The sequence below is a fragment of the Prionailurus viverrinus genome, chromosome B3 (genome assembly GCF_022837055.1).
Source record: "Prionailurus viverrinus isolate Anna chromosome B3, UM_Priviv_1.0, whole genome shotgun sequence".
Lineage (NCBI taxonomy): Eukaryota > Metazoa > Chordata > Mammalia > Carnivora > Felidae > Prionailurus > Prionailurus viverrinus.
This window is the reverse complement of record NC_062566.1, coordinates 5,682,116-5,709,197: the sequence shown is the minus strand read 5'-3', so window position 1 is coordinate 5,709,197 and position 27,082 is coordinate 5,682,116. Positions and strand designations below refer to the sequence as shown.

The window sequence follows — 27,082 nt, the reverse complement described above, 5'->3', positions numbered from 1 at the left end:
TTGACCTTTGCGTTATACAAATTAAGAAAGCTGAAGGAAATGAGTCTCAGCATGCCAACCCCAGCTGATCCCATCAATTTAGGAATCCAGAAGAAACCTTAGTGTCTGGAAATAACCTCTAGTCTCACTTCTTAAAGGTTTGTTTACAATGATTTTTATTATTATTTTTAATGAGCTAATACAAGGTCACGGGGAATCCTGGGGATGTGGTTATTTATGACCTCGGGTGCATGTGCTACTTCACAAATAGGCACACCCCTTTCACTAATTATTTCCAATAAAACAGAAGGTCAAAAATCAGCATCAGGAGATAACACAACACAGTGGAGGCTGTTAAAAGTAACTACTCCCAAAATGAGCATCATAAAATACATCATGAACTGGGAACAGTTTCGCTCAACGAAGGAGAGCTTCATCCTTCTACTCTCCAAGGATGCCATCGGTAGTTTCTCCAGGTGGAATGCAAAATGCAAAAGAAGTGCCTGGCCAGATATGCTGTGCATGATCCCCGCCCCCCACCCCCAATGACCTGCCACAGAGACTATTTTTAAAGACCCATTTATCTCAGCAGTAATGACTGCACTTGAGAAGTGGCCGGGTACCAGTGCCAGGCAATTCTTCAAGAGGAAAGGCTGCAGGGCATGGCTGCACCCTTTACAAAGGCTTACGTGATGGATGAGACGGGAATTGCCCTTGGTTGGTTAGGTGGTCAGTTGAAGGAGCCATAAAGGTAATACAGAAGTGACCCCCAAATAATGGCAGCCACCTCAACACTCAAAAACGAATCAGATGTTAAATGTGCAAGATCCATTTTCACTAGAAATGCAGACGCTAACTGCTTTGTAAATTTCTTAACCGGCAGCTGCTCATTAAATTGTATCCCATTGAAGAATAATGTTACAAGGGATGTGACCACCTCCAGTTTACAGTGGAAAGTATATTACAGCTATGTTACATGGGGCTTCTCATTATCAACGTAGCATTTACGTTAGGTAGCTCTTGTAAAACACAGAGAAACGTTAATCCACAATAGTATGTTTATATATTTGGGGGAATCAGGGTATCAAATCAGCGTTAAGATGTCTTCCTTCCCTGGGCAGGAAAAAAAGAATAGTGAAGAAAGAGGTAGGGGACAAGAGAAGCAGAGTAAACATTTTAACCATTAAAACTGATCTCAGTTCCAGGGTAGAAAGGTTTCATAATATTTACTCTTTCCTTCAGTTGACCTGTTTGTTACTCCAGAGAATAACAGAAAGATGGCCTGAAGCTATCGTGGGGCCCAAGCGTTTCTCTAAATCTGACAAAACACTCCATGCGGTCATCATTATCCTGTTTAAATTTTTGGAGATTTCTGGTAGGGAACATATGACATTCGCAGCACTGAGAACACTGGAAATCAACTTAAACAACAAGTTCTTGCAAACTGATACTCTCCTGGCCTCGGCCAGTTCACCCCCAGGGGCATGAGCTCATAGCTCACCGTCCTTCCATGCTAGACAGTTCTGGTGTCCGAAACGTTCCTTTCCTGTGTTGTCAAGACTTCAGTCTATTGCTGATCTTTGTCCAAAGCAGTATTTTCCTAGGTTCCCCACCCCGGTTCATGCTCCAAACGGGTCTCAGGAAAGAGTTCTGTTGGAACACGGAAGGGAAACATCTTTGACATCCACTACATTCCCTAATTCCCATGCCAGTGACATCTGTTTCAAAAGTCCTGAACCGGGACACGTAGCACAGATTTCTCCTGCCATGATAACAAACACGGATCGTGTTTTACAGTTGAAAGAAACAGAAAGAATTTACGCTTTGGAGAACTGTGGCTACACTTCCCTCCCTCAATCGCCCCTGTTGTCCGCTGCATTTTATTCTCATCTCCAAAGGGAGGGCCAGAAACCCCTTCTCACACTGTTTCCGGGTGAGCAGCCACGTCAAATGCCGGGGCCCACGTTGGCGAACTTGAGTTTCACAAGTGATCTGTGTAAGAGAGAAAAGTATCTACTCCACCTACACGAAGACAGCGCCTGGGTTAAATGAACCGTACAACGTGAGTTTGCCGAGAGCATCCTCCTGACAGCGAGTTAAATGGCTATAAGATATTGTGCTTGCATTTCATTCAATCAGACCCAATTTCCTGGGACCTCAAACGCCAACTCCCCCCAAAATATGGCTAAAATTCTGGCAAATATCTGCAGATACCACTTCCACAAATTAAATCCGAATATAGTTATGTACAAAGTTAGTTTACAGGATACCTAAGTCTCTTTGAATAGATCGAAGCAGGAATAAATAGCATCCTTAAATTTACCATTTGATCATCATGGGAAACTTAGGACACCTGGTGGGAGGTGAGTAGATTTCTATAGATATTGCTCAAATATTTGGTTTTCTATATTAGAGTATCTTCAATGCTATTGTGCCAATTTTCAAATGGAACATATGACCGGTGACACTTTTCAGTGCAAAAATATAAGTATCCTGTTTTTCAAGCCCACTATTTATATGACTCTAATTTCCTGGCAAGTCAGTTTGCTAGGTCATTGGGCTCCAAGGAACTTTACGGAGGAGGAGCTTAAATGTTTCTCACCCTCAAATTCATTCTGAAATGCAAATAAGTCCTCGCACCTCCCCATTGGGGAACACACACTCCTTGGTCAGCGTGTGCACCCTCTGGAAGGTGTTATCCCTCTTCCCCTGCTCTGGGCTGGGGAGACCTGAAGCCAAGAACACAGCTCTGGGATTATAAAGGTGATTCAGGACACCCCCAAATCAGTCACCTGAGTTACAAGCATATTGACAGCTGAAATGGATCCTAAACTAGGAGTCCCAAAATCGACTTCTCCTCCTGAGTTCGCCAGACAGTGTCCTCTGGACAGTGACAGACAGGAAGCGTGGGCGCATCGAAGGTTCCTGGATAAGATTCTTCGAACATTTTCTTTCCCCAGAGGGTGTTCACATCAGGACCTGTTCTCGGGTCTCTGGCAGTCGAAGAGCGATCAGGCCACCCCCGACAAGAGAGGCAGCAGCCAGAAGGATGGGGACCACTATGGTTATCCCAACAAAAGAAGCAAAGATGGTGTTTCCCAGGATGGCTCCAAATTTGCATAATCCATTGAGGATGCCAAAGGCCGTGGCCCTGTAAAAGAAGAAGAAAGTAAGTCATCGTGAAAGTCAAACCAGACTTCCTTAGATGAGCGGGACCATGGGTCCTTTCTTTTCCTTGTTGTGAGAGAAGGTATAGTGAAGGTGTGGAAGGGAACTTTTTTCCTAAACAGGAAGCATTCTCATTTAAATCAAATGTGGAAATACAGAACAACATAAAGATGCAAACTTATATAACTCCACCACTAAAAGGCGATCACCACTATTCACATCCTGCAGTGTTTCCTTAAAACTTCTTTCTCTTTTCTAACGTTATCTCTTTTTGAAATTGTCACAGGTAGTACATGCAAACCGTGAAACACTGAAACAAATGGAGAGAATGAGGCGGAAAGGATCAGCGTTCCTCCTTAATAACACCCGGACCCTCTTGTGGCAGACACTGCTGGGTGTCCCTAAATAGCATTTCTCCAAATATAGACTACATTTCCCAGACTCCCTTGCTGCAGAGTCTGGCCATGTGACTAAGTTTTAGCCAATGGGATGTAGGTGCAAGTGGCAGCTCCCGAGAAATTTCCTTAAGAGGTGTCGTGAGTGGTACTTTTTGCTCTCTTCCCTTCCATTTCTCTTCCTTCCTCCCTTCCCACTTCCTGGAATGGAGATGGTCTTCTCTTGGACCCTGGCAGAGCTCATGAAAGGGATTAAGAGAGCCTGCAGTGCCTGTTCTGGACTTCTACAGGAGAGAAAAAGGAAATGTCTGTCTTCCTAAGGCTGCATTTTTTTGAGATTTCTGTCACCCATGGCAAAGCCTAATCCTAATTATTATCCCTCAGTCACACTTCTGAGGGGTAACTATTATATATTTAAGTTCATTTATTTATTCATTTATTTAGTAATCTCTACCCTCAACGTGGGGCTCAAACTCAAGACCCCATGATCAAGAGCTGTGGGTTCCACTGACAGAGTGGTAACTCTTAGGAACCATCTACCCTTTCTTGACTCCGTCTGTACACAGAGACTATATTTCCAGCACCGTCTTCCTTCACCTGAAGTAAAATAGTTCTTTTATTAATATATTTCATACCACAGGTTTATCAAGAAGGTGCCTACATTTTTGTACCTTAAATTCTTTTTATAATTTTTAATCATTTTGTGGATAACTAGCCCCTCAGTCCCAATCTTCTGGTTTTCAGAAGTTTCTTGGGTATTTTCACATGCATATTTTTCCAAATGAAATTTCCAAAGTTGTCCCAAGTTTCCAGAGGGAGGGGGAAAATAGCTCATTGAATTTTGAATGGACTCTTTGAAGTTAGAAGAAAACTAAAGAAGATTTGAAAGATTTGTAAGATTAAATCTACTTAGAATTTCATAAGGTATATCTTAACATATATGTAAGTCTCCTGTTCTATCTCTCAGTAAAGCTGTATGGTTTTTTCCACATACAGCCCAGGGAAGAACTGACCTCTGGTTGGTAGTGAAACCTAAGTGTTTCACTTTTCTTAACAAATTGATTCCTAGATATTTTATGATTTCTTCTATTATTAAATGGAATTCAATTTTGTTTTTGAATTTGGTGATATATTTGTAAATTCCATATGCAGCTAAGTTACTTTTATTATTGACCACTTTATCAAATTATTTTAGTTTTTAGCAGTCTCTTTAGTTAATTGTCTTGAGTTTCCTAGATGTAAAATCATATATTGTTGATATAATGATAATTTTTCCTCCTCTTATTTTTTGTAAAGCTTAGAAAGCTTTTTGGTTCAGGGGAGGGGGGCTCCAAATATGGGATGCTATCCATATTCCAACACTTCTGTCACCCATTTGGAGAATATCATTAAGACATTTTGCAGAATTTCATTCACCTGCCTTCCATATCACTTCACACTCCTTTTTTTTTTAATATGAAATTTATTGTCACATTGGTTTCTATCCAACACCCAGTGCTCATCCCCACAGGTGGCCTCCTCAATGCCCATCACCTACCCTCCCCTCCCTCCCACCCCCCATCAACCCTCAGTTTATTCTCAGTTTTTAAGAGTCTCTTATGGTTTGGCTCCCCCTCTTCACACTCCTTTGTGACCACAGGACCACTTACCTGCTACCCTTCAAACTCACAACTCCTTCTCCATAACGAGAAATAACTACTACGTAATGGCCTTGACCCTACGCCTTTAAACTAGGACTCTTCTCATATGGCTTGCACAAAATAAAAGTAAATGCTGGGCTTCCCTACCACGTTCTCTGCACATGCCCTAGACCATCATGCCTCATCCCTACCTTTATCTTCCCTTACTTCTCATCCACCTTTTGTTTATCTAGTTCCTCAACTTTGTCCCATATCTCCCAACAGAGGCCTATTCTCACCTCTCTTTGGATTGCATGACACATACGGTGTCACCCTCATTCCTCTCTCCTGAACATGGTTCGCACCTGTCCTTTGTATCTAGCCACCCACCCCACCCTATCAGGCTTTAGCCTGCTCATCTCCATGCCTCTGCTGGCCCCCCTACAGGAGAAACTCAACAGCTTAAGAGATGCTTTGCTCACAAAACACCCGGAAGACCAAGATGGCAGCAACGGAGGACCTTGGAACGGGTAGACCTCTGGCCACAGAAGTCCAAACAGCTCCCAGAGGGAAGCCCAGGGAAGAACTGACCTCTGGTTGGTAGGATATAGTTCCACCGTGATCACATCCAGAGCATTCCAGGCGGCAATGCTGGTCCCACAGAACAGGCACTGCCAGCCAATCATCTCAGACTCACTGTTGCCGAAAAACAGGAAGAAGCAGCAGACCGCGGAGATCAGCATGGAGCCACCTACAGGGGGAGGTCAAGGGCAGAAGAAAAAAATGAAGACAAGACTGTCACCCACCAGTCTTTCCCCTTCTCCCACCTTCACAGGTGCAGCCTGTGCAACAGGTCTATCTCTACACGGAGAAAGCACAGCTTGAGGCCCCAAACATGGTGCTCCGCTCATGGTTGCAGAGCCTTCTGCTTGGGTCATGTCACCAGAGTTAGCCCCCGAGAAGGATTTTGAAATCCTCATGCTGTGGTGCTGCCCAGCCCAGAATTACTGGGGATGAGCCAGAGGGGGCCCTAGTTGAAAATCTATGTCCCAGACATTGTTCTGGGTGCCTGAGATACATGAGTATCAAAACCACCTCATGTAGCTTACCTGCTATTGAGAGCATAACCATCAATGGGCTGCCGAAGAAAACCTGAAAGGCCGGCTGTTAATTCTTCATTTATTCCCATCTCCAGCCCAGATATCTGACCTGCCCTTCTCAGCCCTGCCCTGTGCCCTGAGAAGCTACCCCCAGAGACTGCATACCTTGTCAGCTGGGAGCGGAGAGGGGTTGGAGTATTTCTTCCCAATTCCCATCCCATTTATAAGCCCCATTTTGGTGATGGCTGCAGCCCCCACAGGACTATGGTTCCTTCCAGGAGCCTCCACCTCCATGGTTCCAGTTCTCACTGGGCTATTTTTTTCCCTGTAACCCTAGAGGCGGAAACTGCTGCCACTTCTGCTAGCATCCGGGTGCCTCATCTCCCTTATTTGTTCCCATAGCCCTGCCCACCCCTCTAAAAGTCACATCCCATCAATAAAGTCTCTTCACTAGAACTCTCTGGGATGGCTTCTTTTTCCCACCAGCACTCTGGCTGATCCAGCTAATGATAAAAGGTCCCACTGAAAGAAGGCTGTGTCAAACCATGCCCAAATCCAACCTGCCCAGCCCAGCCCAGAAGAGCTTGGGAAGTGTGGAGTAGACGCACAGCATAGACCAGGGGTCTGGCTGGAAATGCAGTGAGAATGGTTAGCAGAAAGAAAGAAAGCCGCTTGCAAATTACCAGCTGGGAAACAGGCCAAGGCGCCCCACCAGGCAACCGGGGGTGGGGGGGAGGTGGGGGTGGGGAAGACAGGTCCTCCAGTTGCCAAGAAGCCATGTTGGGGGCCTGGTCTCACCAACAAGTGCCTCCTGGGGGGCCTCTGCCTGGAATCTCACACTCAGACCTGGAGCTGCGAAGATTGAGGCCAAACCCTGCTGATGAGCGGGGACATGGTAAGCATCGCCTGGGTTCTGCTGATTCTGGGAAGGGGTAGGGCTGTGAGCAGGTCACCTTGTAATCTCTTTCCAAACAGCGAGGAAGGAGACAAACATCTACTTGAGAACCCTATCATCTAAACGCATGCCTCCCTCAAAGTGGCCAGCCATGGCACCTGGCTTACAATAAATGTTGACAGCTGTTTGTTGAATACAAAATATGACCGTCAAATGAATCAAGTGATAGTTGAGGAACTGGCCTCTCATCTATGTTAGGTAATCCTACCGTAGATCCCTGTGGCCCGCTATAGATCCTTGGTTAATTCTCATTTCACTTGTGATTGAGAGGCCTGGGTTCAAATCCCTGCTTCCCCTGCGTGACACTGAGCAAGTCTCATAACCTCTCTGTGCTGCCTCACTTTCCCCATCTGTAAAGTGTGGGCAAAAACAGTACCTACCTCACAGGTTTATTTCGAGTGTTAAATATGTTAATATTAACAAAATGCTTGGCACAAAGCCTGACCTATAATACGTGCTTCGTAAGTGTTCGTTAAATGAACTTTCTAGTTTCTGTCTCTCTCTCCCAATAGATCATTTGCTCTGTGAGCATAAGGACAGTGTCTGTCTCAATTACCGCCGTGTTCTCATTGTCTACTGCACAGCCTGGGAGAGAGTATGCGCCGCATAAATTATTGCTTATTGAATGAATACACGAGGACTAACGGTCTCATCAGGAAAACTTCTACCCTTGTTAACAAGACGCTAGTTCAGCCCAGGAAACAGCACAGCATCACAAACAGGACAAACTCTGCCCTCGCAGATTCTGCAGGGATTTTGAGGAAATAGCCATTTCCTTTCATGGAAAGGCTATTTCAAAACAGGTCACCCACACGCCATTGAGACATTTATTGAGCATCTACTGCTGTGCACTGATAATATCACAGTTGGTCCACGGCATGCCAGGCTTTCTACTAAAGATCAAAGAAAGAACGGTCTGAGCTCTCAACAGAACCAGAGAAACAAAATACAGATGCTAATAAGAGAGTAGAACATAGGGGAGCCTGGGTGGCTCGGTTGGTGAAGCACCTGACTTCCACCCAGGTCATGATCTCATGGTTCATGGGTTCAAGCCCTGCACCGGGCTCAGTGTTGACAGCTCAGAGCCTGGAGTCTGACTGGAATTCTGAGTCTCCCTTTTTCTCTCTGCCCCTCCCCTGTTTGCACCCTCTCTCTCTATCTCTCAAAAATAAATAAACTTTTAATAAAATTTTTTTTAAAATAAATAAATTTTTTTAAAAAAACGTGTAGAACATAAAGAATGAGAAATATTAGTTCCAGTTATCCAATTTGGGGAGCATGCCAGAAATCAGTTTTGATCTGGGGTACATTCACAGTGCTAAGGAGAGCTTCAGTAGCGGTGAAGGGGATGTCTGCTCTCTCGCTGTCCTGCCTTCTCCCCGGGGCCCAACCTTCCCGCTGTCTCCATTGGGGAACATGTGCCTGCTCTGGGCAGTAAGCCGCGCCCCTGCACATGGGCACCCACCCCATTCCTCACAGGCCCTGCCTTCCCGAAGACGTCCCGGGCTACCCCAGGCATCAACCTCAGGATTCACTATTCAGCCTGGGACTCAAGAGGCCAGCGGCAGAAGGGCAGAAATGTCACATGCCTATGCTCACGTGCCTTATCTCATTGGAGCAAACAGAGGTAGTACTTTAACAACTGTGTAATATAAGCTCGCAGAAGGAAAGGAAGGTGTGCAGACTCATAAAGAGAATGTTGGCCAAGATGGTCACCTGACTCCCAGCCACTGGTCTTATGCATGGTGTAGCCCCTTCCTCAGAAAAGCTTGGGCATTGTCAGAGTTAGCAAACATTGTCCTTCCCTCAGGGGACTCGGGTCTAACCAGTACACAGCAGACAGCTCAATCTTCCAGGCCTAGAGATGACCCTATCCTCACCACACACTTAAAAAGCTGAACTCATGCTGGGGCGCCTGGGGGGGCTCAGTCGGTCAAGCGTCTAACTCTCAGTTTCGGCTCAGGCCATGATCTCATGGTTCATGAGTTCAACTGACATCGGGCTCTGAGCTGACAGTGCAGAGCCTGCTTGGGATTCTCTCTCTCTCTCTGTCTCTCTCTGTCCCTCCCCAACTCCTGCTGTCTTTGTCTCTCTCAAAATAGATAAACTTAAAAAAGAAAAAGCTGAAATCACAGCCATGTCTTGTGCTTACCCTTCCAAATATCTATGCTCCTCTATAACAACAATATTCAATATGAGCCCAATGTCAGGAAAAGATTCCCTTGCCAAGATCTACCTGATTGATTTGTTCTTCTCTGACAAAACAACGTGACTTATTTTCTTTGCCTTTGAACTCCACTGCTAGGGAGCTGGTATTAATTTTCCTGATCAGCTGCAACCCTAGAGCAGACCCTTCACGACATGTGAATCCGTGTGTTGTTCTGGTCCCCACCCTGGGCTGACAATATATATATTCTAATGTATGTTTTTCTGGCCCTGGGTGTGTACTTTTTGGTTCTTGTTTCTGTAGCAAACTTCTGGGGATCCTGGTGCAGTGAAGCAAAGCACGTGAATGCTGCCACCATTTTTAAGGACCATCTGTGCACCAAGCACTGTGAGATCCTCTGGCTACACGATGTGCCAGCCTGGTACAGTTACCGATAAGGAAACTGAGGCCTGGAGAAATAAAGGAGCATTTCCAAAGTCAAATAAGCCTCAGGAGGACTCCAACACAATTCTGTCCATCTCCAAAGCCCAAGTGTTAACACTACTAAATAATAATAAGTAATGCAATTTATTTTAAAGCCTGCAAATGAATCGATGTTCATCTAAAAGCAATTTATATATTTTTCTGACAATAATCATACACAGTGGGTAGAGCGGATATATTTAATATCCTTACTGAAGTGCTAATACCATGACTGTCAAAGAATCGCTCAGTCAGGAAATTAAAGAGGACTCCCTGACCTGGACCGTGGGTCTCAAACTATCTCTGTGGAGTCCTGGGGTTTTGGAAACATGCCTGCCCCCTTGGCTCCTACACCAGCAGATGCCGTCTCATCTGTTTGGTTTCCGGTGGGAGATTTCTTCAAGAAAAAGAAAAAAACTCTGCTTCTTTATTACGCCTGAAAGCCACCGTCCTTACCTACTGGAGGAGAGGCGGCATGCCCGACTACTCACCGATCATCTTGAGTCTTCCAACTTTGTCCATGAGCAGAGCAGAAATGATGTTCCCAGGCAACACAGACAGACTGCCAAGGAAGCTGACGAGGTAAATCAGGAAGTCATTATCTTGCTCAAAGTCCATGTGGCAGCCTTCTTTCTGCTTCAGAAAGGTGCTGTTGATAAACCGGCAGTTGATGAACTTATGCTCGTAGAGGTCTGGGGAGAGAAGGAAACCTTTGGTTCGTGGCAAGTGGACGGGGGGCTGGGGAGAGATGGGGCAGAGGAAGGGATGAAGTCACGCCCCTTCCATGGGCAGACTGCCACAAGCCTCTGGCAATCAGACAGTCTCAAAGTCAAGGCGACATGTGGCCAGGTATGAATGAAGAGAGGAAACTCTAAAAATGTAAGGACGGCTTCAACTTCCTATAAGGAAAATGTAAGGAACACTCACTGAGAGACATGCCTGAATATGTCATCTCTCAGGCTACAGAACAGCCTGTTTCTATCAATGAGATGACACCAAGGTCCAAGGCTACCAGCTTATCGGAAGCAGAAGACAAGAGTATTCCGTCCAGGGACACCTGGGTGGCTCAGTTGGTTAAGTATCCGACTTTGGCTCAGGTCATGATCTCGTGGTCCGTGAGTTCAAGCCCCATGTCGGGCTCTGTGCTGACAGCTCAGAGCCTGGAGGCTCCTTCGGATTCTGTGCCTCCTTCTCTCTCTGCCCCTCCCCAGCTCGTCTTCTCTCTCTCAAAAATAAATAAACATTAAAAAAATTTTAAAAAAGAGAGAGAATTAGGTCCAGAGCCCACGCAGAAACCTGAACATTCTTCAAAAGAAAAACCATCTGCTCAGTGGTGTCCAGGATGGGAAGCAGGGGGTGGTGATTAAGGAGAGCACAGAGGATTTTTAGGGCAGTAAAAATACTCTATATGGCATGGTAATGATGAATATATGCCATCATCCATTTGTCCAAGCCCATAAAATGCTCAACACCAAGAGTGATCCCTACTGTCAACTCTGGACTTGAGATGATCCTGATATACCAGTACAGGTTCATCAATGGTAACAAATGCACCCCTCTCGTAGGGGGATGTTGATAATCTGGGAGGGGGGTGGGGCAGGAGTTACATGGAAATCTCTGTACCTTCTTTCCAATTTCATTGTAAACCTAAATCATGTCCAAAAACATAAAGTCTTTAAAAAGTATAAACCATTTGCTTTAAAACTAGTTCCCAAGTCTTCCGGCAGCTTCTACCACCAACTGTTCTTGCAGAAAGATCGCCTACGTGGGCTCTCAGGAAACCTGCCTTTCGGGAACCAGCTCTGCTGTTGACCCTCTTTAACCTTCCCAAACTCCCTCCTACAAAATTAGAAAATTACGGGGCGCCTGGGTGGCACAGTCGGTTAAGCGTCCGACTTCAGCCAGGTCACGATCTCGCGGTCCGTGAGTTCGAGCCCTGCGTCAGGCTCTGGGCTGATGGCTCGGAGCCTGGAGCCTGTTTCCGATTCTGTGTCTCCCTCTCTCTCTGCCCCTCCCCCATTCATGCTCTGTCTCTCTCTGTCCCAAAAATAAATTTAAAAAAAAAACGTGGAAAAAAAAATTAGAAAATTACACCTGATTATCTCCATCACTTCCCAGCCCACCAACATTTCATGACTACAGGTGTTCTCAGAAATCCCCATGTAAGAGGATGCAAACAAGGAGGCAACATTAAAGCTTGAAAGAAGAGGGGCGCATTGTGGTTCAGTTGATTAAGTGTCCAACTCTTGGTTTCAACTCAGGTCATGATCTCATGGTTCGTGAGCTTGAGCCCCGCATTGGGCGCTGTGCTGACAGGGCGGAGCCTGCTTGGGATTCTCTCTCTTTCCCTCTCTCTCTCTGCTGCTCCCCTGATTGTGCTCATGCTCTCTCTCTCTCCCTCTCTCTCTCTCTCTCTGTCTTTCTCTCAAAACAAATAAATAAACTTAAAAAAGTTTCTTCTTGAAAGAAGAAACTAAAAGATTCGTCAGGTTTTAATGACAATAGGAAATGTATAGCTCTCATTTTTTTTTAACTTCAGGCTAAAAAAAAAATAATTTAGGAAGGTAAATCTCATAATGGATTATTTAGAGACTGAGGGATATTTGGAGGCCAGACATTGAACCTTTTGAGGCTGACCTGATAGAAGAAAAAGATGTTCTTGCATAAACCCTGGTGCTGATGCCAGGGAGAACACACTGATATGGCATGATGCATGGAGTTCCGTGACAAGATGACAGACTTCAGAGCCAAACAACTAAGGAATAAATCCAAGCTCCCTGTGGCCTTGGGCAAGATGCGTAATCCTGGGTTTCCTCGGCTATAAGATGGGAATAATCGTGCATTTCTCACTGGAGACCATGTAGGTGGAGTCCCTGGTAAAACTCAGGTAGTTTACCTACATCCCAACTTGACCTGGTATGTTAACGTATGATGTAGTAAAAGTAACAAGGAGAGGTGGCCTGGTGGGATTTTATGAACTTTTTTGAATCACGGAAATCTGAAATGGTGCGATTTTAAAATATTCTTATCATCTCACTTCATGCACAAACCTTGAAAACATACAATTTTTCCTTTTCCTTCATTATTGTGAGAACATGACTCTTGAATTTTGCAAGATTCAAATTCTGCGAGGTCTTCAAGAGCACCCCGTGTACATAAAATGCAGCCTTCCTGGAACCCTGGGTTTTCATCTGTGCCTTATTTTTTAATGTTGTTTATTTATTTTTTTTAATTATTGTTTTGATGTATCTTGTTTTATTTAACAAAGCCTCTGTCAGTTAATATTAAAGACAATTCCAGATGTCCTTTACACATGTATAATTTCTCATATACGTAATTACAACTGTATTTGCTAGCACGGTTCAATAGTAATATGATGTGAACAACTTACATAAATTTAAATGTTCTAGTAGCCACATTAAAAAAAGTAAAAGAATCGAGTAAAATTACATTTTTTAAAATACTTCATTGTCAAGTTAGCTAACATAGGATATATATGGTATAGTCTTGGCTTTGGGAGTAGGTTCCTGTGATTCATCACTTACATACAACACCAATGCTCATCCTAACAAGTGCCCTCCTTAATGCCCAACACCCATTTTCCCCACCCCCCCCAAGCCTCCCGCCCCCATGAACCCTCAGTTTGTTCTCTGTATTTAAGAATTTCTTGTGGTTTGCCTCCCTCTCTGTTTTTATCTTATTTTTCCTTCCCTTTCCCTATGATCACCTGTTAAGTTTCTCAAATTCCACAAATGAGTGAAAATATACGATATCTGTCTTTTTCTGACTGACTTATTTCACTTAGCATAATACCTTCCAGTTCCATCCATGTTGTTGCAAATGGCAAGATTTCATTCTTTTTCATCACCGGGTAATATTCCATTGTGTGTGTGTGTGTGTGTGTGTGTGTGTGTGTGTGTGTGTGTGTCTGTACATATCACATCTTCTTTATCCATTCATTTTGAGAGAGAGAGAGAGAGAGAGCATGTGTGAGCAGGGGGAGGGGGCAGAGAGAGAGGGAGAGAGAGAATCCCAAGCAGGCTGTCAGAATGTAAAGGGCTTAATTTCATGACTGTGAGATCATGACCTGAGGCAAAATCAAGAGCAGGACACTCAACCGACTGAGCCATCCACGCACCCCTCATCTGTGTTATATTTTGTTCCTGCTGAGGACCTGTAGCACATATCATCAGTCTCCTCGAGACTAGAGCGCTCACCCAAACTTTTGTTTCTTGCTTCACGTGCAATAAAACATGCAGACAAAATAAATGCATCGGCAAAGACTGTGCAACTAATCCATGCCATACCTAGGGTGAGAACCCATTTTTCCAACCTGAGTGAGACTCAGTAGTCACATCTGTAAATACCTTGCTACCGACCCCTAAAGCTTATGACTGAGACTATCGTGTCTTAGATAAGACTAGTCCAAGACCCTTGACCCAGCGCGCCCACACCACCCATGTCCTTACCTGTGTTGTAGAAGGTGGTTGATTCAATGGTGCAGTTTTTGAAATAGGTATCAGTAGATGTAACATCTTGAAAATAGCACTCATCAAAGAATGTGTCCTCAAAGAGTACGTGTTTAAAGTACATCTTTGTGAACCTGTGGGAAAGACATTAGCCCCTGAGCGATTCAACCAGGCAGAAAGAAGACTTGAGACCAAAATCAAAAGCACAGAAAGGCAGAAAATGGAGAACTTCAAACCAAAGGTGCTGAAACATGGAGTGTTTTTCCATTTCTTTGTGTCTTCTTCAATTTATTTCATAAGCTTTCTGTACTTTTCAGCATTCGGATCTTATATGTAGGAGAATCACTGAGTTCTACTCCTGAAACCAAGACTACATTGTATGTTAACTAACTTGAATTTAAATAATAATAATTTTTTTTAAAGATCATTTGGGGCACCTGGGTGGCTCAGTAGGTTGAGTGTCAGTTAAGTGACCGACTTCAGCTCAGGTCATGATCCCACCATTCCTGAATTTGAGCCCCACATCGGGCTCTGTGCTGACAGCTAGGAGCCTGGAGCCTGCTTTAGATTCTGTGTCTCCCTCTGCCATTCCCCTGCTCGCATCTGTCTCTCTCAAAAATAAACATTAAATTTTTTTTTAATTTTTTTTTCAACGTTTATTTATTTTTGGGACAGAGAGAGACAGAGCATGAACGGGGGAGGGGCAGAGAGAGAGGGAGACACAGAATCGGAAACAGGCTCCAGGCTCTGAGCCATCAGCCCAGAGCCCGACGCGGGGCTCGAACTCCCGGACCGTGAGATCGTGACCTGGCTGAAGTCGGATGCTTAACCGACTGCGCCACTCAGGCGCCCCAACATTAAAATTTTTTTAATTAAATAAAATTAAAATTAAAAAAAAAAAAAAAGATCACTTGCTTCAGTGACTCTCAATCCTGCCCGTATATCAGAATCATTGGAAGGCTTGTTAACAATGGCTGGTTACATAATTTGTGGGGTCCAGAGTAAAATGAAAATGCTGGCCCTATGTTCAGAAAGTAAGAAAAAAATGCCTTTAAATGTACTAAAATAATATAAAGCTTTTCCTTTTTACTACGGTCTCTCCCTCTCCCTTCTCCTGATTTGTTCTGGTAGGTTTTTTTTTTACTTGACTAATGTTATTCTAAATAAAGAAACATTTAGAACTTTTTTAAAAAAGGACTAAAACATTATTTTTGACCTAGACTAGTCCCTGTTCCTTAGCTGGTGTTTATAAAGGCGGGAGGGCAGCAGGAGTGAGGAAGCTGGCGCCTACACCCGGTAGATACAGGATCTTCTACAGCTCCTGGTGATTCCCAATATGGTCACGGACCTTATGCATCAGACTCATTGACATGTGGGATGGTGTGAAATGAAAATATTGATAAAATGTCACTCTAAGCGGAGCTTTAAGAACATGCAGTTCCCTCAGCTGGTCTTGGTAGGTTTGGAAGCAATAGATTTGGGAGGAACTGAGCGTCTTCATTTTAAAGATTTCCCCAACCAAGATCTGGAGGGACAGGCACTCTCATTCACACGGTTGGTAGAATATAATTGGTGTAGCCTCCTTGGGGAGCAGTTTTGCAAAATTTTAAGTGTGTAATCGCTTTGACCTAGAAATCCCGCCTTGAAGAATTTATCCTATGCTTTGCCTCCCTCTCCGTTTGAAACTAGTTTTTCCCCTTCCCTTCCCTCAATGGTCCTCCATTAAGTTTCTCAAGTTCCACATATGGGTGAAAACATATGATATCTGTCTTTCCCTGACTGACTTATTTCACTTGGCATAATACCATAAGAGACTCTTGAATGCAGAGAACAAACTGAGGGTTGATGGGGGGGTGGGCAGGGGTGAGGGGAAAATGGGTGATGGGCATTGAGGAGGGCACTTGTTGGGATGAGCACTGGGTGTTGTATTTAGGTGATGAATCACTGGAATCTACCCCCAAAACCAAGAGCACACTGTATACACTATACGTTAACTAACTTGACAATAAATTAAAATGAGAGAAAGAAAGAAAGAAAGAGAAATAATTTATCCTACCTATACCTGCACATACATTCAAAGAGAAGCATTCACTGATGCTCATTGTAACATCTCTTTTTTTTTTCTTTTTGAGAGAGAGAGAGAGAGAGAGAGAGAGAAAACATGAGCATGAGTCGGGGGAGGGGCAGAGGGAGAGAGAAACTCTTAACCAGGCTGCATGCTCATTGTGGAGCCCAACTTGGGGCTCAATCTCACAACCATGAGATCATGACCTCAGCCAAAACCAACAGTCAGACGCTTAAGCGACTGAGCCACCCAGCCACCCTGCAACATTTCTTTTTTTAAAAAAAATTGTTTTTAACATTTATTTACTTTTGAGACACGGAGCATGAGCAGGGAAGGGGCAGAGAGGGAGACACAGAATCTGAAGCAGGCTCCAGGCTCTGAGCTGTCAGCACAGAGCTCAATGCGGGGCTCAAACCCACAAACTGTGAGATCATGACCTGAGCTGCAGTCAGACGCTTAACGGACTGAGCCACCCAGGAGCCCCATAACATTTCTTATAAGAATTGATTACTAGAAGGATGATGGGTACGTAGGTAGGTAGGTAGACAGATAAACAGATAGATACCACACAGTGGAATCACATGTGGCTGTTACAGTTATTAGGTAGATCTGTATGTCTTAATATGGAATAATCTTCAAGGTATATTGTTAACTGAAAAAAAAAATCAAGTGCAATATAGTGTCTCTAGCATGTGAGCGTTCCCGTAAGAAAAGATATGGTACACATCACCTCTGACGCATAGAATATATCCAAAAAGTTGCACAAGAAACTGGTAGGTGTGGTTGGCCCTAGGGAGGTGCAATGGGGGTCAGGAATGAGATAATGTCAATCCTTCCTTTATACCACACATATACACACTTGTCACTTAAAAACGAAACAACTAATAAGGGGGAAGCATCTACGTGACTCTGAGATGCAGCCACATTTGGAAGTATTGCTCTAGTCCAACTCCTTACTAGGAAAAAACAATCTTACATTCAAAAACGTGGACTGACATACATGAACTAACTTCTTCCTCTGCTGGGCCTTTCCCAAGCTCAGTCAAACATGTAAGCTAGAAGCCTTGGATGTGATTTGTGGAGAATTACAACCCATTCATTCATTTGTCTATTCATGTATTTATACACTCAGTCTCCAGCAAAACTTAACTTAGCATGGTATTAGGTGCTACGAATACAGAGAGGAAAGACATGGTCCCTGCCTTCAAGTCCAATTGGAGAACAAGCCAAGCAAACAGACAACACACAATACAGTGGGAATCACAGTGACAGAGGTAGCACAGGCTGCTGAGACTCATTGTTCCCCTTCAGGGCCCCCACATAATTCAGTCCATGACCACGTATGATGACCAGTTCCCCTTTTCCTTCACGCTATATTGTATTTTGCTAACAGCCCTAATCTCGATTCACCTGTCGCTAGCTTCTGCAAAACGACCCCCACCCAGTAAGAAGGCCTGAGCGTGTGCTTCTCAAAGAGAGGTCCCCGGACCTCTTGCAACAGAACACAACAGAAGACTGCTGTGAAAGATGCTGTCTCCTATATGCCTAGACCACTTGAACCAGAATCACCAGAGGCAGAGGCCAAATTACTTTGTACAATGTTTCATAGGGTCAGATGTGCTACAGACTTTTAAACAGGGGCCTCCAAAGGCTATCACTGAACTCTTCAGGTTTCCACGGAGAAATGAATCCATAAGCCTTTTGTTACAGGAAGATGCCTTTGATTTCAAAATTAATGTGATTCGTATGCTGGATATGTTTACTCAGGAAAGCTATTCCTGGAGCCTGTCTCAGGTCTTTGCCTTTCTTAATATATCCTTCTCTTTAATATAGTAATAAGCTGCTGATGTGGCCTTCAGATATATTTTAATGTTCTGGCGAGGGTGGGTGAGGGAGCAGAGCCATAATTCATAATGGGCCTGACGCAAGCAGACCTTAAAATGTATCTCCAAGTGAGTTATAAAAAGCCAAAGTTATAAAGAAAGAGATAAAAGGAGAAAGGGCCATGGCATATTTTATGAGTCTTTATATAAATCATCCCCTATCTCTAATTTATATACTGAACTGGTCCAAGATTCTTCATACAGGAGAGTTAAAAGGCTGAAAGTTTGCCCAAGTATCTTATGGAACTTGTCCTGTAAGAAAACAGGATCCGTTGGCAATCCAGAGTCCATGGCAGAATTATTACTACAAACACTTTATGTCAATGGTTAGTCTACCAAAGGATCTAAACTGTGCCCAAAACTGTATCAATTTAGTCACGTGTTTTACCTGATGGCATCCTCAAGAAACTCAGTCTAATTAAAGAGATAAACAAGGAAACTGATCATTAAAATTTAGTGTGATAATGATCAAGATAGAGGTATGTCATAAGATATTTCAAAGGGAGCACTTTTCAGGGAGAATATTTCAGGGAGAATATAAACAATGGGCACAGTTCTCCAAAGCTTCTGCACATATACCCTATTATATCATAAGCCTTCCAGGTACAGTAAAATGAAACAGAATGGTCAAGAAAGGAACTGGAATTCTAGTCTCTCACACATTGTCTCATGTCAGGTCCTAATCTGATGTAAAGCAGAGTGTAAACAAGGGAATCGTTGGCTTCAGAAAATATATGCTTGGACCTAGTTTGCTTAAAGAATGGAGGAAACTGAAAATGTTGCCTGAACTCCCTATGTAATTTCCCAAATTCCCCAAATGTAGTCATCAGGCTTTTTCCCCACCTCTGATACCATTCTCCAGAAAATGAAGAGTAGGGTCCCAACTTTCAGAGCTTAATCACCAAGAGGTCTCGGGCAAGTCTTTTCTCCTCTCTAAGCTTGCATTTAAAAATCTTTAAAACAGGGGTATGGAGGTGTTTCTTCCCAGCTCCATATGGTTCTATAAATGAGAAGGGCCTTAACTGTGTGTTGCCTGAGAGGAAATGAAAGATATGGCCTAGGATATGGTCATCTTACTTCTCCACATTATGAAAATATGCTTTCACGGAGAATAGGAAGATATTTATGGAAGGAAATACTGGTGCCAATGTCAACCAAATAGTCTCTAAAAACACATACTTATGCCTCAGTGAATCTGCCAGTAAACCCAATCTCCTTGCTTCCACTTCTTTCTACACTCAAGGCCAACCAAGTGCTGAAATCGCAAGAACTCATCCTGTCTCTTTTACAAAGATCCTAGCATGTGTATAGCATTTGGGAATAAAATCTTAAACGGAATGACAAAAGTAGAATATAGGGGGGCACCTGGGTGACTCCGTCGGTTCAGCTCCCAACTCTTGATCGTGGCTCAGGTCATGAGCTCACAGTTCATAAGACTGAGCCCCACGCTGGACTCTGTGCTGACAGCTGGAGCTTGCTTAGGATTCTCTCTCCCCCTCTCTCTCTGCCCCTCCCCCAATCACATGGTCTCTCTCTCTCTCTCTCTCTCTCTCTCTCCCCCCCCCCAAAATAAATAAATAAACTGTTAAAAAGTAGAATATAGGAGTGTTGCCTGGGTGGCTCAGTCAGTTATGTGTCTGACTCTTGATTTCAGCTCAGGTCATGATCTCACAGTTTGTGAGTTTGAGCCCCACATTGGGCTCTTCACTGACAGTGTGGAACCTGCTTGGGATTCTCTGTCTACGTATGTCTTGCCCCTCCCCTCCCTCTCAAAAGTAAATAAATAAACATTTTTTTTAAGTAGACTATAGAGTCACCTGGGTGGCTCAGTCAGTTAAGCAACTGACTTTGGCTCAGGTCATGATCTCACGGCTCATGAGTTCAAGCCCCATGTCAGACTCTGTTCTTACAGCTTGGAGCCTGGAGCCTGCTTTGGATTCTGTGTCCCCCTCTCTCTCTGCTCTTCCCCTACTCATTCTCTGTTTCTCAAAGATATTTTTTAAGTAAAAAGTAGAATATAGGGGAAAAAAAGAAATAACAAAGATAAAAGCAATTATTAATTTGCAAGAGACAAAAGTAGAACAACTTCATACACAAATAAAGTTATAAACATCCTAAATAAAATATTAATTTAAACACACTAAAATATGGAAAGGACTAAAATTCCTTCAACTGGTAAATGGATGAAAATGTAGTAACACATTCATACCATGGACTAGTACTCTGCCATAAAATAAACTGCTAAATGTGCAATGACATGGATAGAGCTCAAGTACATAATGCTAAGTGCAAAAAATAAATGAATTAAAAGCTTCGTATTACAAAATTCCATTTATGTGACAAAGAGATCATTGGCTGCCAGGGACTGGAGGTGGAGTAAGGATTGACTGCAAAGTGGCATGAGGAAATCTGGGGAGTAACGAATCTATTCTGTATTTGGATTGACTGTATGCACTTGGCAAGCTCACAGAACTGTACTGTAAAAAGGGCAAATTTTACTGTATATAAATTATACCCCAATAAAAAGGAAGTCAAAACAAATTTCTAAGGTAATAATAGCTACCCAAAAAACTGAAACCAAGCACAAATATTAGATCAACTCAACACTCCCATATCCCGTAAATGCTAGCAAAAGAGGAGATGTACCCATTTCTTTAAAAAGTCTCTACTGTCCTACATAAGATATCTGACTTTCAACCAAAAATTACAAGATACACAAAGAGGCAAGAACAAAACATTATGTCAAAACAAAGTAATATTACAAAAACAGAAATAAAGTGGTGCCTTAGGTGTTTGAGTTGGTTAAGTGACTCTTGATTTTGGCTCAGGTCATGGTATCACAGTGGGGAGAGGGAGCCCCACGTTGGGCTTCATTCTGGGCATGAAGCCTGCTTAAGATTCTCTTTCAGGGTGCCTGGATGGCTCAGTCAGTTAAGCATCCAACTCTTGGTTTCAGCTCAGGTCATGATCTCATGGTTCATGAGTTCGAGCCCCACATCAGCTCTGTGCTGACAGTGTGGAGCCTGCTTGGGATTCTCTCTCTCTCCCTCTCTCTCTGCCCCTCCCTACCCCCCTCTCTCTCTCTCAAAAAAAAATAAATAAACTTAAAAAAGAAGATTCTCTCCTCTCCTTCTGCCCCTCCGCCCTGCCCCCACTGTTTGCACATTCTCTGTCTGTCTCAAAATAAATAAACAAATAAAAACAAATATATTTTATATATATATATATATATATATATATATGTAATATCATTGCTGGAATTATCATTTAATTTAAAATAACCAGAATTAACATATTAAAGCCCTAACAGAAAAGGTGGATAACATGCATACATGATGGAGAATTCTATCACAAAGAGGTAAACTATTAGAAAGAATCAAATAGAAATGCTAGAAATTTTTTTAAAACAGTACAACAGATTAAGAGTACCCTTAATGGACTCATCAGGGACTCATCATATTCAAGGAAGGAATTACATAGCTTGTATATAACTCAAGGGAAATTACCAAAACTAAAACATAAAGAGAAAAATAAAGGGGAAACCCCAGAAAAGAGAATTCAGAGACTTGGGGAAACTATCAAACAATCTAACGTAAGTGCAATTGGAATTTCAGAAAGAAAAGAGAGAAAAAATTTGGCATAGGACCTATTTGAAGAGATAATGGCTAAAAATTTTCCTAAATTAATGAAACAGGCCAAACCACAACTCCAAGAAACTCATAGAACCTCAAGCAGAAACTCATAGAACCTCAAATATTATCAACTTACATTTGAAACTTGGATCTTCATAAAGAAATGAAGACCTCTAGAAATGGCTAAATTATAGGGATATATAAAAAACATCTTTTTTTCTTTTTTAAGTCACTATAAATGATAATTGAGTGTCTAATGTAAAAATAGGGGGTGCCTGGGTGGCTCTGTTGGTTAAGCATCTGACTCCTGATTTCAGCTCAGGTCATGATCTCACAGTTCGTGTTTTTGAGCCCTGCATCAGGCTTTGTGCTGAAAGCATGGAGCCTGCTTGGGATTCTCTCTCTCTCTCTCTCTCTCTCTCTCTCTCTCTCTCTGTCTCTCTCTCTCTCCCTCTCTCTCTCCCTCTCTCTCTCTCTCTCTCTCTCCCTCTCCCTGTATGCTCCCCAGTTCACATGTTCTCATTCTCTCCCTCCGTCTCTCTCTCCCTCTCTCTCACAAAATATTGTGCGCCCTAGCATATGTAAAAGTAAACTGCATGACAGTAGCATAAAACATGACAGAAAATGACAGTGTTCTATTGAAAAGCTCTCACATGACGTGTGAAGTTAATATATTATTTGAAGATAGTGATTAATGAAAGATATATATTGTAAGCTCAAGGCAACCACTCAATTTTTTTAAAAGAGGAATAAATAATAAGCTGGTAGTGAAGGTAAAACAGAATTATGAAAATAATATAAAACAGAGCAGGAAACAGTAAAAAAAAAGAGAATAGAGAAAACAGTAACAATATGATAGAAAAAGTGGGACTATATGCTATCTATAAGGAACCTACTTAACTCTAAAAACATAATGAAAGAAAAAAATGGAAACAGTAAATACCAATCAGAAGAATCCTGGAGATTCAGATAAAGTAAACTTAGAGCAAGGAATATTAACAGGGAATAAGGGGTATATTACATAATGATAAAGGCATCAATTCACCAATAAGACAAAACCAATACAAATGTGTATGCACCTCACAACAGAACTTTAAGAAAAGAAAGCCCTATAGTATACAGATTGCATTATCTGGCCAAAACATAAATATATATAAATTATATTTTGACACTTCTAAATAATTTTGAGATGAAGAGTAAATATTACGGGAAAATATAAAATAGATATAAGAAGTTGATGCTGCTGAAGCAAAATTGGAGTGAAATGTTCCTAATTAAATTCACTCACTTTTTAAAAAATATCAAGAAATACGAAAAAGAAACTAAGACATAAAGAAAGAAATATGAGAAAAAATATTATTATTTAAATACAAAATATGCAAAATTCCAGTAAGACTGATTGTAAAAAATGACTAAAAGTGCAAATGGGTAGTATTAGTAGTAAAAAGGAAGAATTTATTGTTACAAATCTAATAAAAACATATATATCATAAGACAATGTTGTGAAGAACTTTGTGACAATATAATTAAAGCTTAAAAGAAATAATTTTCCAAAAGAAAAATGAGCATATCTGAATATATTAATGCCATTTAAAAATGAATTGTTAATCAAAATCTGTTACCTCAATTAATGGCAAGCTGATATGGTTAGAGAGGCTATCTTTACCAAACCCTCAAGGAATCGACTACCACTACCTTACACAATTTGTTTTAGAAGAAAAAGTGTGTGTGGGGGGGGGGGGGGTGGGTAATAAACTTGATACCAAAGGCAAATGGAAAAGTATAAGGAAAATACATACCATCTTAGGAACAGGTGTAAAAATCCTAAATAGTACTTTAGCAAATCAAATTTGTCAATCTATTGCCATGAAACAAATTAACAATGAATCAGTAATACACATCCCAGGAATCAAGTATGGTTGAAAACCAGAAAAACTATTATTTTAACGTATCATATGAGTAGGTCCAAGGAGAAAACCTTATAATTATCATAGTAGATGCAGAAAAACATTTGACAGACTCAATATACTTTTTTGACAAAAAAGAAGCTCGGCATAATCAAAACAGCAGAGATTTTTCTTAACTTTCTAAAGGCTAAGATTCAAAACATACAGCAGATATCATATTTAAGGATGAGATACCAAAAGCACCCACTGATGTCAAGATACCCATTAGTCCTGCTCCTATCCATCACTGAGCACAACACAACGAAAAGAGAACATAATTATAGGGAGAAGAAAGGAAGAGATAAAATTATCATTAATTTTTGTCAATGTGTTTGCCACATACAAGAACCAAGCAAATCTACTAAGAAGTTATCAAAATGAATAGAGTTGTGTCAATGTGTTAGATCAAAAAAAAATCATGTATAAAGGAAAAAGGTGAAGAAGGGGCAAGAGAAGAGAAGGAGGAGAGAAGAGGGAGGAGGAGGAGAAAAAGAGAGGGTAAAGGTCCCACTCACAACAGCAGCAGGAACAATAAAGCACCAGTAATAAGCCTCACAAAATACATACGAGATTTTTTGTAATGTTTATTTATTTTTGAGAGCGAGACAGAGAGAGAGAGAGCAGGAGGAGCACAGAGAAAGGGAGACAGAGGATGCAAAGCAGGCTCTGCACTGACAGCAGAGAGCTCGATGCGGACTCGAATTCACAAACCACGAGATCATGACCTGAGCTGAAGTCCGCACTTAACCGACTGAGCCACCCACATGCCCCGTGAGATCTTTATAGAGAATATTTTAAACCAATATTGAAGGGCATAAAACAATGACTAAGTAAACAGAAATGCAGTATTCAATGATTGGAAGATTCTACTTTGTAAAGATGTCCCCCGATGAAATCTAGACCTTCTATGTCACTCCAATCAAAATCCCAACCAGCTGTTGTTAATGGAATTTTAGAACTTGATCCTAAAACTCATCTGGAACAGCACAGGGGCAAAATCAGCCAAGAAAAATGTTAAGAACGAGGTGGAAGAACCTGGAAACACAACAAAACAATGAAGTTCCGGCAATAACGTCAGCGTGGTAAAGAAGAGATAAATTAGAACCATGGACCCAAACGGAAAGTTGAGAAATACAGTTACATATATACGGAAAAGTCACTTAGGATAAAAGTGTTACTACATAGCAACAGGTGAGAGATGGGCAATTTCATAAATGTAGAAACAACTGGTTATTCCTATGGGAGAAAAATCAAATGATTTCTCTGATAGATGGAGACCACCTCCAGGCAAATTAAGGGCTGGAGTGTGAAAAGAAGCTTCCAAACTTAGAGAAACAAACAGAAAATGACTTTAGGACTTCCAACAGGAAGGATTTATTAAATTAGAGCCAAAAGGCACAAATCTTAAAGGTAAGTGGCAAGCCTGGTGTTAGAATACAAAATCTCTGCCCAAGAAAGGACTGTTTACGCAAAAGTTAAAAAGCAAATCGCAAAATGTCACAGCCAAGAGAAACCCAAGGAGGCATGACTGACCACTAACTGTGTAGTGTCCTGGATGGATCCTGGAGCAGACAGAGAACAGTGGGTAAAAGGAAATCCCAGGAAAGCATGGACTTTACTGATAACATACTGATATTGGTTTATTAATCGTAACCCGTGTGCCATGGTAATATATTATAACAGAACATACAAGGGGTTGGGTATATGGAAACTCTGCACTATCTTTGCAATTTTTCTGTGAAACTAAAACTGTTCGATAATAAATAAAATAGACTTATTTTTTTTAAAAACACAGAAAAATTTCAAACATATGGTTGACAATTGGTTTTTACAAATAAATGTAAAGAACTCATGAGCTGTAGACTGAGTGTGTGGGTCCCCCCAAAATCCGTATGTTGAAACCTAATCCTCAATGTGATGGTATTAAGAGGTAGGGCCTCTGGGAGGAATTAGGTCATGAGAGTCGTGAAGGGGATTAGTGCCTTTGTAAAAGGGGCCCCAGGAAGCTCCCTCCTGCGTTTCTCCTTATGAGCACACAGCAAGCAGACAGCCATCTAGGAACCAGGAAGAGGACCCTCACCAGACACAGAATCTGCCTGTGCCTTCCCCTTGAACTTCCAGCCTCCAGAACTGGAAGAAATAAATTTCTGTTGTTTATAAGCCACCCAGTCTGTGGTATTTTGCTATGGCAGCTTGAAGGGACTCAGATATCATGCAAATTAATATGAAAATGATTATCCAATGAATGAAATAAACGGAGCCCATGAACAGGTGCAGAAGAAGAAACCTGAAGAGCCAAGAAATACAGGAAAAGATACTCAAACTCATCAGGACTAGAAAATGCCAATTAAATGACAGAGAGAGACCACATCACCCTCCTCAATCCCACAAACTGAGAGTGAGCCCAGTTGTAGTGAAACAGGTGCACTCATCCTGCTCAGTGGGAAGTGTATTTTGTACAAGCCTCGTGGAGACCGGTGTGGCACTGAGGCTGAAGGTGTTCACATCCTTCCATCCAGCGATTCCACCTCTAGGTATATAAGCTAGAAACGTCTTCCACAAGAACACATATAGTCAAAAACTGCGAATGATTTAAATGTCCATCAAAAGAAGAAGAGACAAAGGGGTGCCTGGGTGGCTCAGTCAGTTGAGTGTCTGACTCTTGATTTTGGCTCAGGTCCTGATCCCAGGGTCATAGGATTGAGCCCTGTGTCCATGCTGGCTGTGGAACCTGCTTAAGATTCTCTCTCTCCGTCTGCTCCTCCCCTGCTCACATGTGCACATGTGTGAGTGCTCTTTCTCAAAAAAAGTAAATAAATAAGCAAATAAATAAAACACAACTACATTATGGAACGCTCACATAATGGGATTTAAATTAATGAAACTGAATTATGTAGCTATACTAACCAATTCAAAGAATCTTCAAAACCCTAATTTATACAAAAAAACAAGTTGTGAAATTTATAGTATAATTATACATTTACATTTATAACATAGTATGATATTTATCTAAACTTTAAACCACACAAAAGAATACTGTACAATGTTTGTAGATATATAAACACATGGGAAAAATATAAAAACACTCATGAATATAAAACACCAAATTTATTAACAATGGTGATCGTGGGGCACCTGGGTGGCTTAGTCAGTTGAGCATCCAACTTCAGGTCAGGTCATGATCTCGCAGTTTGTGGGTTTAAGCCTCTCATCGGGCTCTGTGCTGACAGCTCAGAGCCTGG

The 27,082-nt window shown here is 42.1% G+C and overlaps 1 protein-coding gene across 4 annotated transcripts in view; it reads right to left on the bottom strand.

Annotated features, from left to right (window-relative positions):
* Positions 1-138: 138 nt before the first annotated feature.
* The window catches only part of SV2B (synaptic vesicle glycoprotein 2B), a 215,177-nt gene continuing 188,233 nt past the window's right edge, over positions 139-27,082 (bottom strand). For all 4 annotated transcript variants that reach the window (XM_047864207.1, XM_047864205.1, XM_047864206.1 and 1 more), the window contains exons 10-13: positions 14,315-14,448; positions 10,337-10,537; positions 5,753-5,912; positions 139-3,130 (exon numbers count right to left, since the gene is read on the bottom strand). In XM_047864207.1, coding sequence (XP_047720163.1) covers positions 2,947-3,130; positions 5,753-5,912; positions 10,337-10,537; positions 14,315-14,448 — 679 coding nt within the window. In that variant the 3' untranslated portion in view covers positions 139-2,946. The remainder of the gene's footprint in view (positions 3,131-5,752; positions 5,913-10,336; positions 10,538-14,314; positions 14,449-27,082) is intronic.